The sequence below is a fragment of the Populus alba genome, chromosome 7, assembly GCF_005239225.2.
Source record: "Populus alba chromosome 7, ASM523922v2, whole genome shotgun sequence".
Classification (NCBI taxonomy): Eukaryota; Viridiplantae; Streptophyta; class Magnoliopsida; order Malpighiales; family Salicaceae; genus Populus; species Populus alba.
In genome coordinates this window covers 1,972,072-1,984,207 of record NC_133290.1, presented here as the reverse complement: position 1 = coordinate 1,984,207, position 12,136 = coordinate 1,972,072, and the positions used below count along the sequence as shown (strand labels likewise).

The 12,136-nt window shown below is 38.7% G+C and overlaps 2 protein-coding genes across 2 annotated transcripts; one reads left to right on the top strand and one right to left on the bottom strand.

Annotated features, from left to right (window-relative positions):
- Positions 1–205: 205 nt before the first annotated feature.
- LOC118029108 (ankyrin repeat protein SKIP35) lies at positions 206–5,170 on the top strand. Its single transcript, XM_035032917.2, has 5 exons — positions 206–367; positions 552–928; positions 1,038–1,707; positions 3,007–3,439; positions 4,059–5,170. Exons 3-5 carry the CDS (start codon positions 1,070–1,072, stop codon positions 4,863–4,865), a joined length of 1,878 nt encoding a protein of 625 aa, XP_034888808.1. The 5' UTR covers positions 206–367; positions 552–928; positions 1,038–1,069; the 3' UTR covers positions 4,866–5,170.
- A 1,166-nt stretch (positions 5,171–6,336) lies between these two features.
- LOC118029109 (protein AUXIN-REGULATED GENE INVOLVED IN ORGAN SIZE) lies at positions 6,337–8,247 on the bottom strand. The gene is made up of 2 exons (XM_035032919.2): positions 7,818–8,247; positions 6,337–7,395 (listed from the first exon to the last, which is right to left on the bottom strand). Exon 2 carries the CDS (start codon positions 6,837–6,839, stop codon positions 6,432–6,434), a length of 408 nt encoding a protein of 135 aa, XP_034888810.1. The 5' UTR covers positions 6,840–7,395; positions 7,818–8,247; the 3' UTR covers positions 6,337–6,431.
- Positions 8,248–12,136: the final 3,889 nt, after the last annotated feature.

Sequence of the window (12,136 nt, the reverse complement as noted above, 5' to 3'; positions counted from 1 at the left end):
ATTGTTTTAACTTAATTTATATAGTATTTAATTTAAAACTTAAATCTTCTTTTTTATCATTAACTTTTGTTTATGCAGACAAACTCTCACTGCACATCTTGAAGATGAAATAACTATGATTAAAAATATTAAACAAGAGAAAAAGACAAAGCTTTTCTTTCTCTAGTTTTTGGTCTGGTTTGGTGTCCAAAGAAATTTTTTTTTAAAAAAAAAAAAAAAGAGTAAAAAAAACCCCAAAAACAATCTCTCTCCCTACCGCTAGTAATTATAAAGCTACGTCATACCACAGGCAGAGAAGTTTTTCTCTTCCCCCTTTTCTCTCTCTCTCGCACAAAAAAAAAATCTCTCAATTTAGAACCCAGGCTTGGTATCTTCACAATCTCTCTCTCTTGCTCTCTTTTATTTTATTTTATTTACACCATCTCCGCTTCTCATTCCCTTTATATTTCCTCTATTTTCTTAATTTTTTGAGCTTTTAATTGTTGTTTATTGAAAAAGATAGTAACTTGTTTGTTGATTGCTTATTGATGCAAATGGGTTTTGTGTTTTAGGGTCTGGTTGTGGATCCTTGATGATGCTGATTGAAGACGGAGGAGGGGTTTCTGCCTTTCAGTTTTTTTTTATCTATATTCTTTTCTAGTTATGGAAACTGGTCTATCCTTTTTGAAGTTATATAATTAGTGGGTTGGCTCCTTTTGATTGTTTTGGTACTTCAGCTATTAGATTCAAGTTGTTCAAGGAGGCCCAGATGCTCTTTGTTTTTTCTTCTTCTTCCTGAAAAGCTAATTTATAATTACGGGGCTTAGTCTTTTTGCTCCTTATTTTGATTGAATGGAGCCATCTGGAGAAGATGATTGAATGTAATCTGTCACTTGTTTTGATGGAATTGGGACTTTGAAGAAGGAGAAGTCACTTCATTTTTTACTAGGTTTTTCAATATATTCTGTACTTTTCTTACTTAAAAAGTATTTATGATCGCATTGTTAAGGATATTTGAGTGTTTGCCTGATTGGGATTTTTTTTTAATTTTATTTTAGTTTGCTGGCGTGGTGGTTGTATAGTGGAAAGTATGGAAAAGGAGACAGCGTTGGTGGAGGGGACTGTTATGCATCTGGAGGATGTGTTTAACCCCGAAGAGTCATTTACTGTGGAAATGGAAACCGAAGAGAATGAAATTGGAAGTCCAAAGAGTGAAATTCAATGTTTCTCATCGGAAAAGGGCGAGGGAAGTAATGTTGTATTTTCAAGAGAAGCACCCCATATCAGTACAGAGTCAAGAGTATCTGGTGTTTGTAGTTGTAGTGCGACAAAAATCAAGCCACATGTGGTTGCAATGGAGTCTGAGATTGGCGACAAGGAGAATTTTGGACAGGAGAAGAAACTCAGTAGGCAAGATAGGATTGAGTTGGGCCGGATGTTTCAGAGTGCGGTAAGTTGCCATGACTGGGAGCCTGCTGAGAGTTTGATATTGTTGGCTGATCCACAGACCCTTAATGATGCCTTGTGCATCACACTGGACTCTATCTGGTTTTTGAGCACACAGCAAGAGCTTGACGGGATAACCAGTTTGATTAAGAAGATTATTGCCAATGGTGCTTATGACTTTACTAGAGCTGCTCTTAGAACTTCTTTTCTTGCTTCATGTGTTTCGGCCTGCCAGAGCCAAACGATGCATCTTGAAGACACAGTAAATGTGATGGCCCAAAGGTATATTTGCGGAAAAAATAAAACAGTCGCATATTTTTCTTAGTTTATGGAACAATCAATGTTTTGCTTTTCATTTCTTTGGACAGAATATATGTCGTATGTGTTTATATTAGTGTGTATAAGTATACCTATGTGTTAGACATGCTATCTATCTATCTATCTATCTATCCATACACATTTGCATGTATGAGCTTGTGTATATGTTGTAGCTTATATTAGTGCATTCATCGTATGTTTGGTGTTGGGGGTCATTTTTCAAAACTTGTATTCTCTATTCTAGGGTTCAAGCATCCTTGTATTATGGTATTTGATTGGCCTACTGTGTTAAGAGGTTCTTCTGTAATTTCTTTTACTGTTTTCTGCTAGGTTGATTTTGCAGTTCTTTCTAGTGTGTACAATGGTTAATCTTATACGCCCATTTACAATATTTTGGGCACTTGGTATCTTTTTTGTGCTTGCATATTCTGAAGCATTCTTCTTGATGATGAAGGATCATTCAATGTTTTGTATATTGACATGGGACAATCTTAAATTATATTTCGTAATCCACTGTTCGTGATGAATCTGTAAAATAAGAAATTGATTTAGGTTGCGTTTTGCCATCAATAACTTTTATATTTTGCCGTCATTTGTGTTTGATCTATTATTCTTTATTTCTTTGTCCCTTCACCCTCCCTACCCCCAACACCTTTTGGTCCTTGATGTATTTGATCTGGCAACCGTAATCTACCCATCTGTCTAATGCATTAAATAAAATGCTGAGAGGTTGTAACAATTTCAGTTCTATATGCGAAGGGGAAATTTACTTTGTTTCTTCATGTAGTTTGTGTAGAATGCGCTTCACAAATATTCTCTATATTTTCTGTTCCTATACGGAATGAAATATGATTTTTTTTATTGCATTCTGTCTGTCCACGTGGATGGGGATGCACATGAAACGGTTGGATTCTGACGTGATTTTCAATTCTGTTTTATAAACAAAGTCTTTGGCGAAAATATTGTACCTTTCATGTAGCCTTCACTAAGTGAATGAATCGTGTATCTTTAGATTTCAGGTTGTAGCTTCTGCTCAGTGTGCTTAATTTCTGAGACAATATAATAACAGTCTTTTTATAAATTAGCCATGACAAACCATATGCGTACAATGAAAAATATTGTCCTCTCTTTTGCTTTTATTGTAAATGAAAAAACCAAAACTTCAGCCACAACAATTTTTTTGATAGCATGTGTAGCGAAAGCCTTTTATTTTTAGCATCCTGTTGACGTGCATTCTTTGTTTTACTTTCACGTTTTGTTCAGATTGAAGGAGCGACTTAAGGAGTGCAATGGAGATGAGGTCTTGAAGGCAGAAGCCAGTGCCAAGGTTCAAAAGTTTACTGAGTGGGCTCTGAAATGTATTGGCTTCCATTCTCGCTGCCAGGCGAATAGAGACCGGGTGATTCAAAGCTCAATTGCTGAGATTCAACTTCAATTGTCTGCATTCAAGATGTTTCTTGATCTCGCTGGCAATCAACTCACAGGGAAGGATTTCACGGAGGCCTTTGATGCAGCCTGTTTTCCGCTTACTTTATTCTCCACTTCATTCGATCCTGGCTGGGCATCTGGGATATCAGCAGCTGCAATCCAAGGGTTGCTTGGTATGTTGGTTGAAGGGGGTGCTGACAATGTCAACCAGTGTTTCCTTGAAGCCTCTCGCTTTGGAAGTACAGAACTTGTTCGCATCCTGTTACAGGTGAATTAGTCACACACATGTAACTTTTTCTTTCTGCACTGTTCTGTTTATGTTCACCGAGTATATTGAAAGGTTGTGGTTTTAATTTTCCTTGGAAGAAGAATCTTTCTATTTTAATTAGAGAGCAAGAGATACAATTAGAATCTTATCAATGATCTTAGCAATTCTTTAGGTATTTTTAGGGTGAATTTCTTTTCTCTCTTCTCTTCATATGATACTCATAAATGAATTTGGCTTTGGTTGTGCAAAACTGTAAATAGTTTCCACATATGGTAGTAAAGAAGGAAGTAAATGATGTGGTGCATCTTTATTAGTAAGCAAAAATTCCAGATAAATTGTTGTCTTTCATATTTGCGAAAGATACGCTTTTTTTTTTTTTTTTTTAATGTGGTATGTTCTGATGCCTTTACCTTGTCCTTTTTCCTCTGCACCACCCTGCAGAACTGATTTTCTTCTAAAGAATGGCTTCAATGTCTATTTCCATGTGCATGCATGTCCCTGTTTGTGTCAGAGAGAGAGAGAGAGAGATGTCTTGGGAATTTAATATCATTTTAAGTATGCGTATCTGACTTATTTGTTTGAATTTTTTTCATGTCAAATATGGGATCTGTCTGTTTAGATTGCCCATTGGAACAGTTTGGACGTCGATGTTGATCTGGCCCTAGGTTTTGCTTCTCACTACTGCAAAATTGGTACAATGGAATGTCTAGTGGAAGAGGGCAATGCCATAGCTTTCTTGGGCCCTTTAATGAGAGCAGCTGAAAGGGGTTGCATGCAGGTTGTTCAGTGGTTTGTGAAAAGGGGTTGCCGTGACATGGAACTCTGCCTTGCTCTCACTGCTGCGACTTCTAGTAGCCAAGTTGATGTTGCTGGATATCTCCTCCCTCACGTTCCTCATCATGTTCTTGCTGCCCTCAGCATAGAAATTCTCAAGGCTGCTGGGGAGCGAAGTGGTGGGTCACTTGATGGCGTGGCATTTCTGTTACGTTCTGATTTCTTGGGTGATCCTACAGCTACTTATGCTGTTGCTGACAGCATTGCTCGGTCTGATGATGAGTCTGTCGCCCCTGAGCTCAGGGCTTTTCTTCGAGAGCACTGGTCAGAGGCAGCATACTTGGATGGATTAAAGCAAGGACAAGAACATTACATGAATCTTGTGAGGATTTTGAATTGGGGTGGATCGCCTATATCCTTAAGGGATCTGCCAGGCCCTTTAAGAGTGGCAGTTGCTTATCTGCCATTGTTCAGGGAGTGTGTAGCAACTGGTGGTTGTTTACTTTCACAAAAGCAAAGGGGTCAGCTTGTTGAAGCTGTTAGAAAACTTGGGGGTGGGTCCTTAGAAGATGTGAGCCAAGGAAAAGAACTCTTGGCTGTTTTGGAACATTACCTTCCTCCTTTTTTGGTTAATAGCCGCAGCGTGGCCTAGAAGATCTTGTGTTGTGAATTTTGACTAGAGTTTTCCCCGCCATATCTCATAGACAATAAACATTTCAACTGTGGTTAGGGTGACAGATCTCATAAGGTTGTCAATTTTCCGTCCATAATGTGGCTGGATAAAGTATTAGTTCTCTCTGGAATCATTATATCATTATTATATCAATCATGTGCATGTTTAACTATTATGTGCAAGACAGAGAGCAACTATGACACAAAGGGTTGATATATCAATATATACATATATAATGAGAATGTATATTAGCTGATAGTTACCCCTATTTATTTTTCCTTGCACTTCCTTTGTCTTTGATTTGGTCGGTATGTGGGATCCTCGCTCCTCTCGCCCTCTCTTCTTCCATTTGTGGTTGAATTGACAGGTTTCGAAGAAGGGAGAAAAGTTTTATTTGTTGGCTGCTTCCTGTTCATAAGATGGGTGGCTTGCCTGGTGGTTGGTGGTAAATATAGACAGAGACATCAAAGTAGGGTATGCAAATGAAGGTGAGCCTGACCCGAGAGGGTGGTCTAAAACAATGATGTTTCACATGGCATTTGACCAGTAGCCACTGAATCTAATATGAGATGAATCGTCGGATGGTCATGGACCTCACCTGTGAAATTATTCTCGGGGATGATGGGATGGCTGGCTATGAAATCTGTCCATCATGTTGTAATTATAATTTAGTCATTTGCAAATGCCTAAAAACCTGGTGCATCTAATAGGGGTCAGATCTCAACTTGTTCTCATTCCCTCTTGGTGAAAAGGGTTGCCACCACTTGAGGTTAGATCAGTGCGAAGTATTTTATTATTATTATTTCAACCAAACCATAAGGTCAAACAATGCAAGTGACCAAAAAATTCATGGCTCATAACATGCTATTGCCTCATGTCCATCATCATGCTTCTCCCTCAAATTCTTGCCAGTACATTGCAGTATTGCACTTTTCACCATGCCATACATTCAAAAAGAAAAAGGACAGGACAAAAATGTTGTTATCAACACATTAATCTATTTATAATAAACTTCCTAAATAGGATTTTGCTTTGGAAGTTTGTTTCTCTTTCAAAATGACCATCGTGGTTGGAACATTCACATTCTTCACGTATGTAAACATTATCAATGCAGCTTTAATTTGAAGAAAGAAGGGTAGAATTTTCAAGTTAGGCCACACTGGGATCCCTTGCATTGTGCTCTCCAAGCATTCTAAATAAACTATTAAGGCAACAACTTGAGGCTTGTACTCCATCACCAACATTGCCGACGACGAAGTATAAACAACAGGAGGGAACCCAGAAGAGCTGGAATTCCTGACAGAAGTTGATTTATTGCAACAATAGCAGCATCCCCCTGCATATAAATAACTCTATTTCTGTGCTCTAACCATAAGATTACCTGAAAAATCTAATTAACAATGAAAAAATGCCACAGATCTCGTGTTAGAAATAGCTCAAGACTAAGAAATAAAATAACTGATCTTCTGCTTTTAACATTTCAGGAAAGTTACAAAAATTGGACGAAGAGACAAAGGTGGTGCACGCATTTTCTTGAGACACCATTTACATACATGTATAAGTTATGTCCCTTGCATTAGAAGGCATGAAAGCCAAGAACATGAGCAACACTAAGATGCCTATTGGTAGCAGAAGTAACATGAAAGGCGGTGGAGGCAACGGCGGAAGTACCAAGGGAAGAATCAACAAAGATGCAGTAAGACATATGAGCAAAAGCAATGATACCAAGCTGAAATGGCTTGCAGTCAACAACCTTCTGCTACTTCCTTGCGAGAGAGATCGATTATACTCCATTTTCCTTTTCTCTACTCTTGTATTAGGAGGGGGAGCAAGGGGATTATCAGTAGTGATCTTTCTTGCTCTCACATCCATGATGCTGCTAGAACAACGGTCTTGCAGATTGATTCTACTTCTTGGCACTCTTGTTTCTGATTCAGAATGTTCGAAACTCATTTGAACTTCCGAAATTCCCAGCACCCCAGATAAGATTATTTTCTTTCGAGTACAGAGTTAATTTCAAAATGCCGCAGAGCAGATCTCCAGCTTCGGTTTCTTGCAGTAGATCAATGGACAATCAATTCTTTTCAAACCAGAAGAATCACTCTCCGTGATTAAGCTTTGATTCCAATTACTAAATGCAGTTAACAGCCTTAATGCAGCAACAATAAACGTCGATACTATCAATGATCCACACCTCAGCCAAGCTTGTAAATTTGCGGAATTCACCACCAGCTAGCTGCTTCTTTATCCTTGAAGATAATTCACAAATCCAGCACCCCAAAAACTCTAATGCCTCTTGGATCTCAATGCGGATAAATAGTGCTTTGGCTGCTAGAAACTAATGTGTATCAGATTCAACCAATCTACAACAACAATCTACCTAAAATTCTTTCAACCATGATTGCCTATGTGTATGAACTATGAACAATTTGTCTGTCCTCCTGCTTCTGAAGAATTGATCAAGTGCCTTGAAATTTAGTACCAAGAAACGTCGTCCCCAATAACCCAACTGGATTCCAAATAAAAAACGAGAAAAGATTCAATCAGTTTCAAGAAATTCATCATCTTTAACCAAGATTCTATTAACCAGAAGCCAGCATACACATCAATCCAGAAAAAAAAAATCAGAAAGATTCAATATATGTGCTGCATAGATCTCATCTTCTCCTCTTCTTTACAAGATTACATGTTCAAAGGCTAACATGATTTAATTAAGAAATACTACTCATGTTAAACATGGATAGCAATAAAGAAAAAAAAAGAAACTTGGGTCATCATAAAGATTGTTTTTTGAAATAGACACTGTTCAATTCAAGAAACTCATTAAAGCTAGCTTACGATGAGTTATTAAGAAAGTATAAAAAGAAAGAAAAGAATGGTGAAACATCATGAAAGATGAATTCAAAAGAGAGGGGTAGACAAGGTAGTAACCTGTGATGCTGATAGAAATGCTTTGGTTTCTGATGGTGGAGGTTGAGGTGGAGGTGGTGGTAATAAGAGTAATGAGAGAACTCCCTAACAAGGCAACAAGAAAGATAGAATGCACAAACATAAACTTTTAGCATCTCCCTCTCTATTTCTTTCTTTAATGGTGCAAGTTTTTTTTGTTGCTAAGATAGAAGGAGAGGGATCTCTCTCTCTCTTTTAAGAAAAACGGATGGATGGGAAGGAAGGAAGGTATGGGGAAGGTGAAAAGAAAGAGGATGAATTCCGTGATGGCATTTGGCTTCTTGCACTCTATTTGTATCATTATTAGCATGCACAGTAGCAATATTTTGATTATTATTCACATTCACGCAACATATTTGTCAGAGAGGGAGGAGAGAGAGAGTATGGGTTGGGTTCAGTGAATTCCCTTATTCAAGTGGGGTTCTGCTGACATGCAAGTTGCTGATTTTGGAAAAGCATGGCTATGTGTCTCCCAAGGTTCACCACCCCTGGACTCTTCTCTAGAAAGTGGTGATGGCATTACATGTTCCAGCCTCTCTCTCTCTCTCTCTCTCTCTCTCTAGAAAAGAAAAGTCCCAAGCTTCTTTTATTTCTTGTGATCCACATTAGGGTCTGAAATCGAAGGAGTCTTGTTCTAAAGTCATACGAGTATACGACTACCCATCTCTCTCTCTCATCTCATGCCATCGGATCTTTCTCGCCTCCTTTGCTGCCATGTCAAATGGGTCCGCTCTTGGCCCCCAATTGAATTCCCCTAGCCATGGCTTGTGTTCATCCATCATTAATTTTAATCTCATCAAGCAACATCCTCCTGATTAATTAAAACAAAGCTTCTTGCTGCTTCAAATGCTTGGATTTCGATTGGTGAATATTTTATTAGGAGCACAAGACATTGATTAGATAGTTCATGAGCTCAGAAAACCAAGTTTAATTAGGTGATAAGAGGGTGTTTGAAATTGGATTTGAATGAAACGAGTTTGACATATTGTTTTTAGTATTTTTTCATATTTCAATATTAAGAAAAAATATTTTTAACATATTTAAAAAAAAAACTATTTTGGAAGCCCATGATGGCTTGTTGTATAAAATCTTAGAAGAAGTCGAGTAGTGGACCAAAAGAAACGGTCAAGATGTGATCATCAAGCGTGACAAAAAGAAAGGAGATGCTTTGGTTTAGATAGAGGAAGAACATATGCCAATATCCATGTGGAACTTCAAATCTTCTCCTATTCAATGTATCTCCTCTCCCCCCTGCTCGTACCAACTTGCTTATCCCTTCCTCGTACAAACAACCTTTTTAATTTGTTTTTCATATTTTAGAATTGACTATTGGCTATAGGCTATGGCCCCTTCATTCTTTACCATCAGGCAATTGCTCTTTGACAATATTAGAATTGAAAATCCATGAATGTCTTGGAGGAATGGATACTGTCTGCAAGTTGTTCTAATCTTAAGTTCCTGCATTCAAAAGACCAGAGCATGGATGGAATCTCCTTTCAGTTCTTTCCTCTCCCTCCTTTTTAGCCATTTATATATAATCACTCCCATGTAATGTAAACAAGGGGCGGACAGATTCCCGAGGGTATTTGGAGCTGGTTTGGTCAAAGACAGATTGGAAAGAGAATTGTGTAAAGTAATAAACTTGAAATTAATAGGGATTTTCAATTTCAAGATTGTAATGTACATTCAAAACCCATTACTTAAGGTTTCATGAATAATTCAGGATCTTCGTCATCAAACAATGAACTTAATTACAACGTCAATGTTCAATGAATGTTAGCTTGCAATGGCAAGTTCTTCAGGGGAGGGCATGGTGGGTTCGCTTAACTTACTTAAGCTTTCAATTATTCACGCATTAATTTGAACTGCCTGTGTTTAAATATATATATATATATATATATATATATATATATATATATATATATATATTTGAGTTGAGAAACATTCAGTTTGATATTTTATTTTAAATATTTTTAGATAATTTAGATGCGAAAACATCCACTAGCCAGGATTGCATCGCAGGTTCCACCACAGCAATAAACAATAACACGATCAAGATGTTCTTGCTGCGGTGCTCTCGAAGAAAAGAACAAGTGCACAATATTATTCAGTAACTTCATCGTCAAGAATGTAGTGATCGATCGATCAAGAGATTCCGTACCCTTCTATAATGCTGAAAACCATTGTTTATCAACCGACCATATTTCATTAATGGACATCCAAAATACATTGCATACATAGCATCATCATTTATATATATTTTCTAACTACATACATAGTAGCTAGGATCCATTGATTAAGGTAGGATGTCTAAATCTCCCTCATAAAAACAAAAAAAGTCCAGATTAAGCTCCTGTGCAAGAACCTAAAAGATATTCTTGAAATTAATTGTGGTCTGATTTGGGCGTGTAGGATTGAAAACACCCAAGTTGGTTCAACCACGTTGATTGAACACCAACCCCACCTCTCGATCGTTTCTGGTCAATATCCATTCCCATCTAGCCAAACCAAACCCATCCACTTTCGTGACGTTGTTGTTTTGGGCACAATTTTTTTTTTTTATTTTAATGTGGGTGTCCGGGTCAGCTTGCGTGCACCTCGACTAATCCCACGGGCTCTAAAGTTAACCATCATGTAAGCCTTTAGTGCATAGTTTTAAGATCCGGCCCGGTGGTCGGCCCGGTCCAAGGCTCGGGTTCCGGGTTTTGATTGGGTCGCCGGGTCGGCCGGGTCAAAATTTATTTTTTAATTTTTTTTAAAAAAATCAAAACGACGTAGTTTTAGCAAAAAAAAAAAATAAAAAAAATAAAAGTCAACGGGTTTGGGGTCAGGTGTTGACCGGGTCTTGCCGGGTCAATTCCCAAACGGGTTTTGGCCTTCACCCGGACCGGTCCCATGCCCGGGTCGGCCGGGTACCGGGTCAACCCGTCGGGCTGGTCCGGGTTTTAAAACTATGCTCTAGTGGCCATCATATGAGCAACTCCAGAGCTTGAACCTGAGACCACAGAGGAAACAAATTTGTTAATTCCAAGCTCTTATCACTGAGCCACCACATAGATGGTTGGACACAGATATTTTTCATTTTACAATAAAGGGTTATTATTATTATCATCTTTTGGATGTAGCATGCGGCGCTCCTGTACAAAAGACAGAGAGGAGAGGCTCGTGAATTTTGACATTGAATAATAAACCTCACACCTTGAACGAGCTAGTGACACACGTACGGTTTGCGAAGGGTGCTGCAAGGGGACCAAGTGAAGCTTCCTTGATGTAGCTGTTGAGCATGCAAGAAAAGGGATGCCAGACAAGTTCAAAAGTGGCTGGACTTGGACACCTGTGCTGGACACCTGTGCTTCTCCGACGACTCGCATGCACAGTGATGTATTGTCATTGACTGAGCACCAGGAAACCTCGAAGATGTAAAGATTGAAGGGCCTTGTGATACACATGCCTCGTGGACAAACAGGGCATGATCATCAGCAGGTGTTTTGACTAATTATTGCTAGGCACATAAAGCAGCCCATGGTGCATCACCACATACTCAACTCCTTGGAAAAAATAGACGCACCGCTTTCTGGTCATTTCTTCCGGCTATCAAATTCGTCGTTCTTCTAAAAACTAACCCCATTCTTACACAACATTACTTTTATTGGTGAGAAAAAAAAAAAAAAAACTACAGTAACAATAAACGATCGCGTGTTTGTCTGTTTAACAACATTATGCTACTCTTCCCACACATAACCATAATCGCATTTTAATCTATTTCAGATTAACTCGAACCAAAAGAAAAAAATTATATCATATTAATACATTTTCAATTAAGAACACAAACACTCCTCCTCGACCACAGCACTCATGAATAATAAGAAATTGTGGCTCCAAATGGCATATTGGGCCAATATAAATGAAGTAGTGGAGGTCATGGACACCGGACGAGTGGAGTGGGCAAGCAAGCAAGGGTGGTTAGGGCCAGTATTAGAAGAGACTGGTCCGAGTCAATTCACCGCATACTGTCCCTGCACAGGGAAACCCATATCACTAGCGTAACATTTGACTTTAAGAAATTGGGACCCAACCCAGCCTGCAGACCCATTTCATATGGCTCCTGCCTTGCCTGCTGGCAAGGAATGGCATTTTGGCAGGCCACCCTAGCCTAGCCTAGCCTAGCAATTCACCTGTGAAATGTGTACGAGGGACATGATTTGACCTTCTCCTGTACGTACCCACCATGTTGCTTCTGCAATGCCCCCCCCCCTCTGATTCCTTCAAACCTCCCTCTGTTTGTTCACAGTTGGAACGTA

Coding starts and splice junctions, on each gene's coding strand:
- LOC118029108 (XM_035032917.2), top strand. CDS start 1,070: ATGGAAAAGGAGACAGCGTTGGTGGAGGGGACTGTTATGCATCTGGAG. Junction 1,708..3,006: donor GTAAATGTGATGGCCCAAAG/GTATATTTGCGG, acceptor CGTTTTGTTCAG/ATTGAAGGAGCGACTTAAGG. Junction 3,440..4,058: donor TTGTTCGCATCCTGTTACAG/GTGAATTAGTCA, acceptor CTGTCTGTTTAG/ATTGCCCATTGGAACAGTTT.
- LOC118029109 (XM_035032919.2), bottom strand. CDS start 6,839: ATGAGTTTCGAACATTCTGAATCAGAAACAAGAGTGCCAAGAAGTAGA.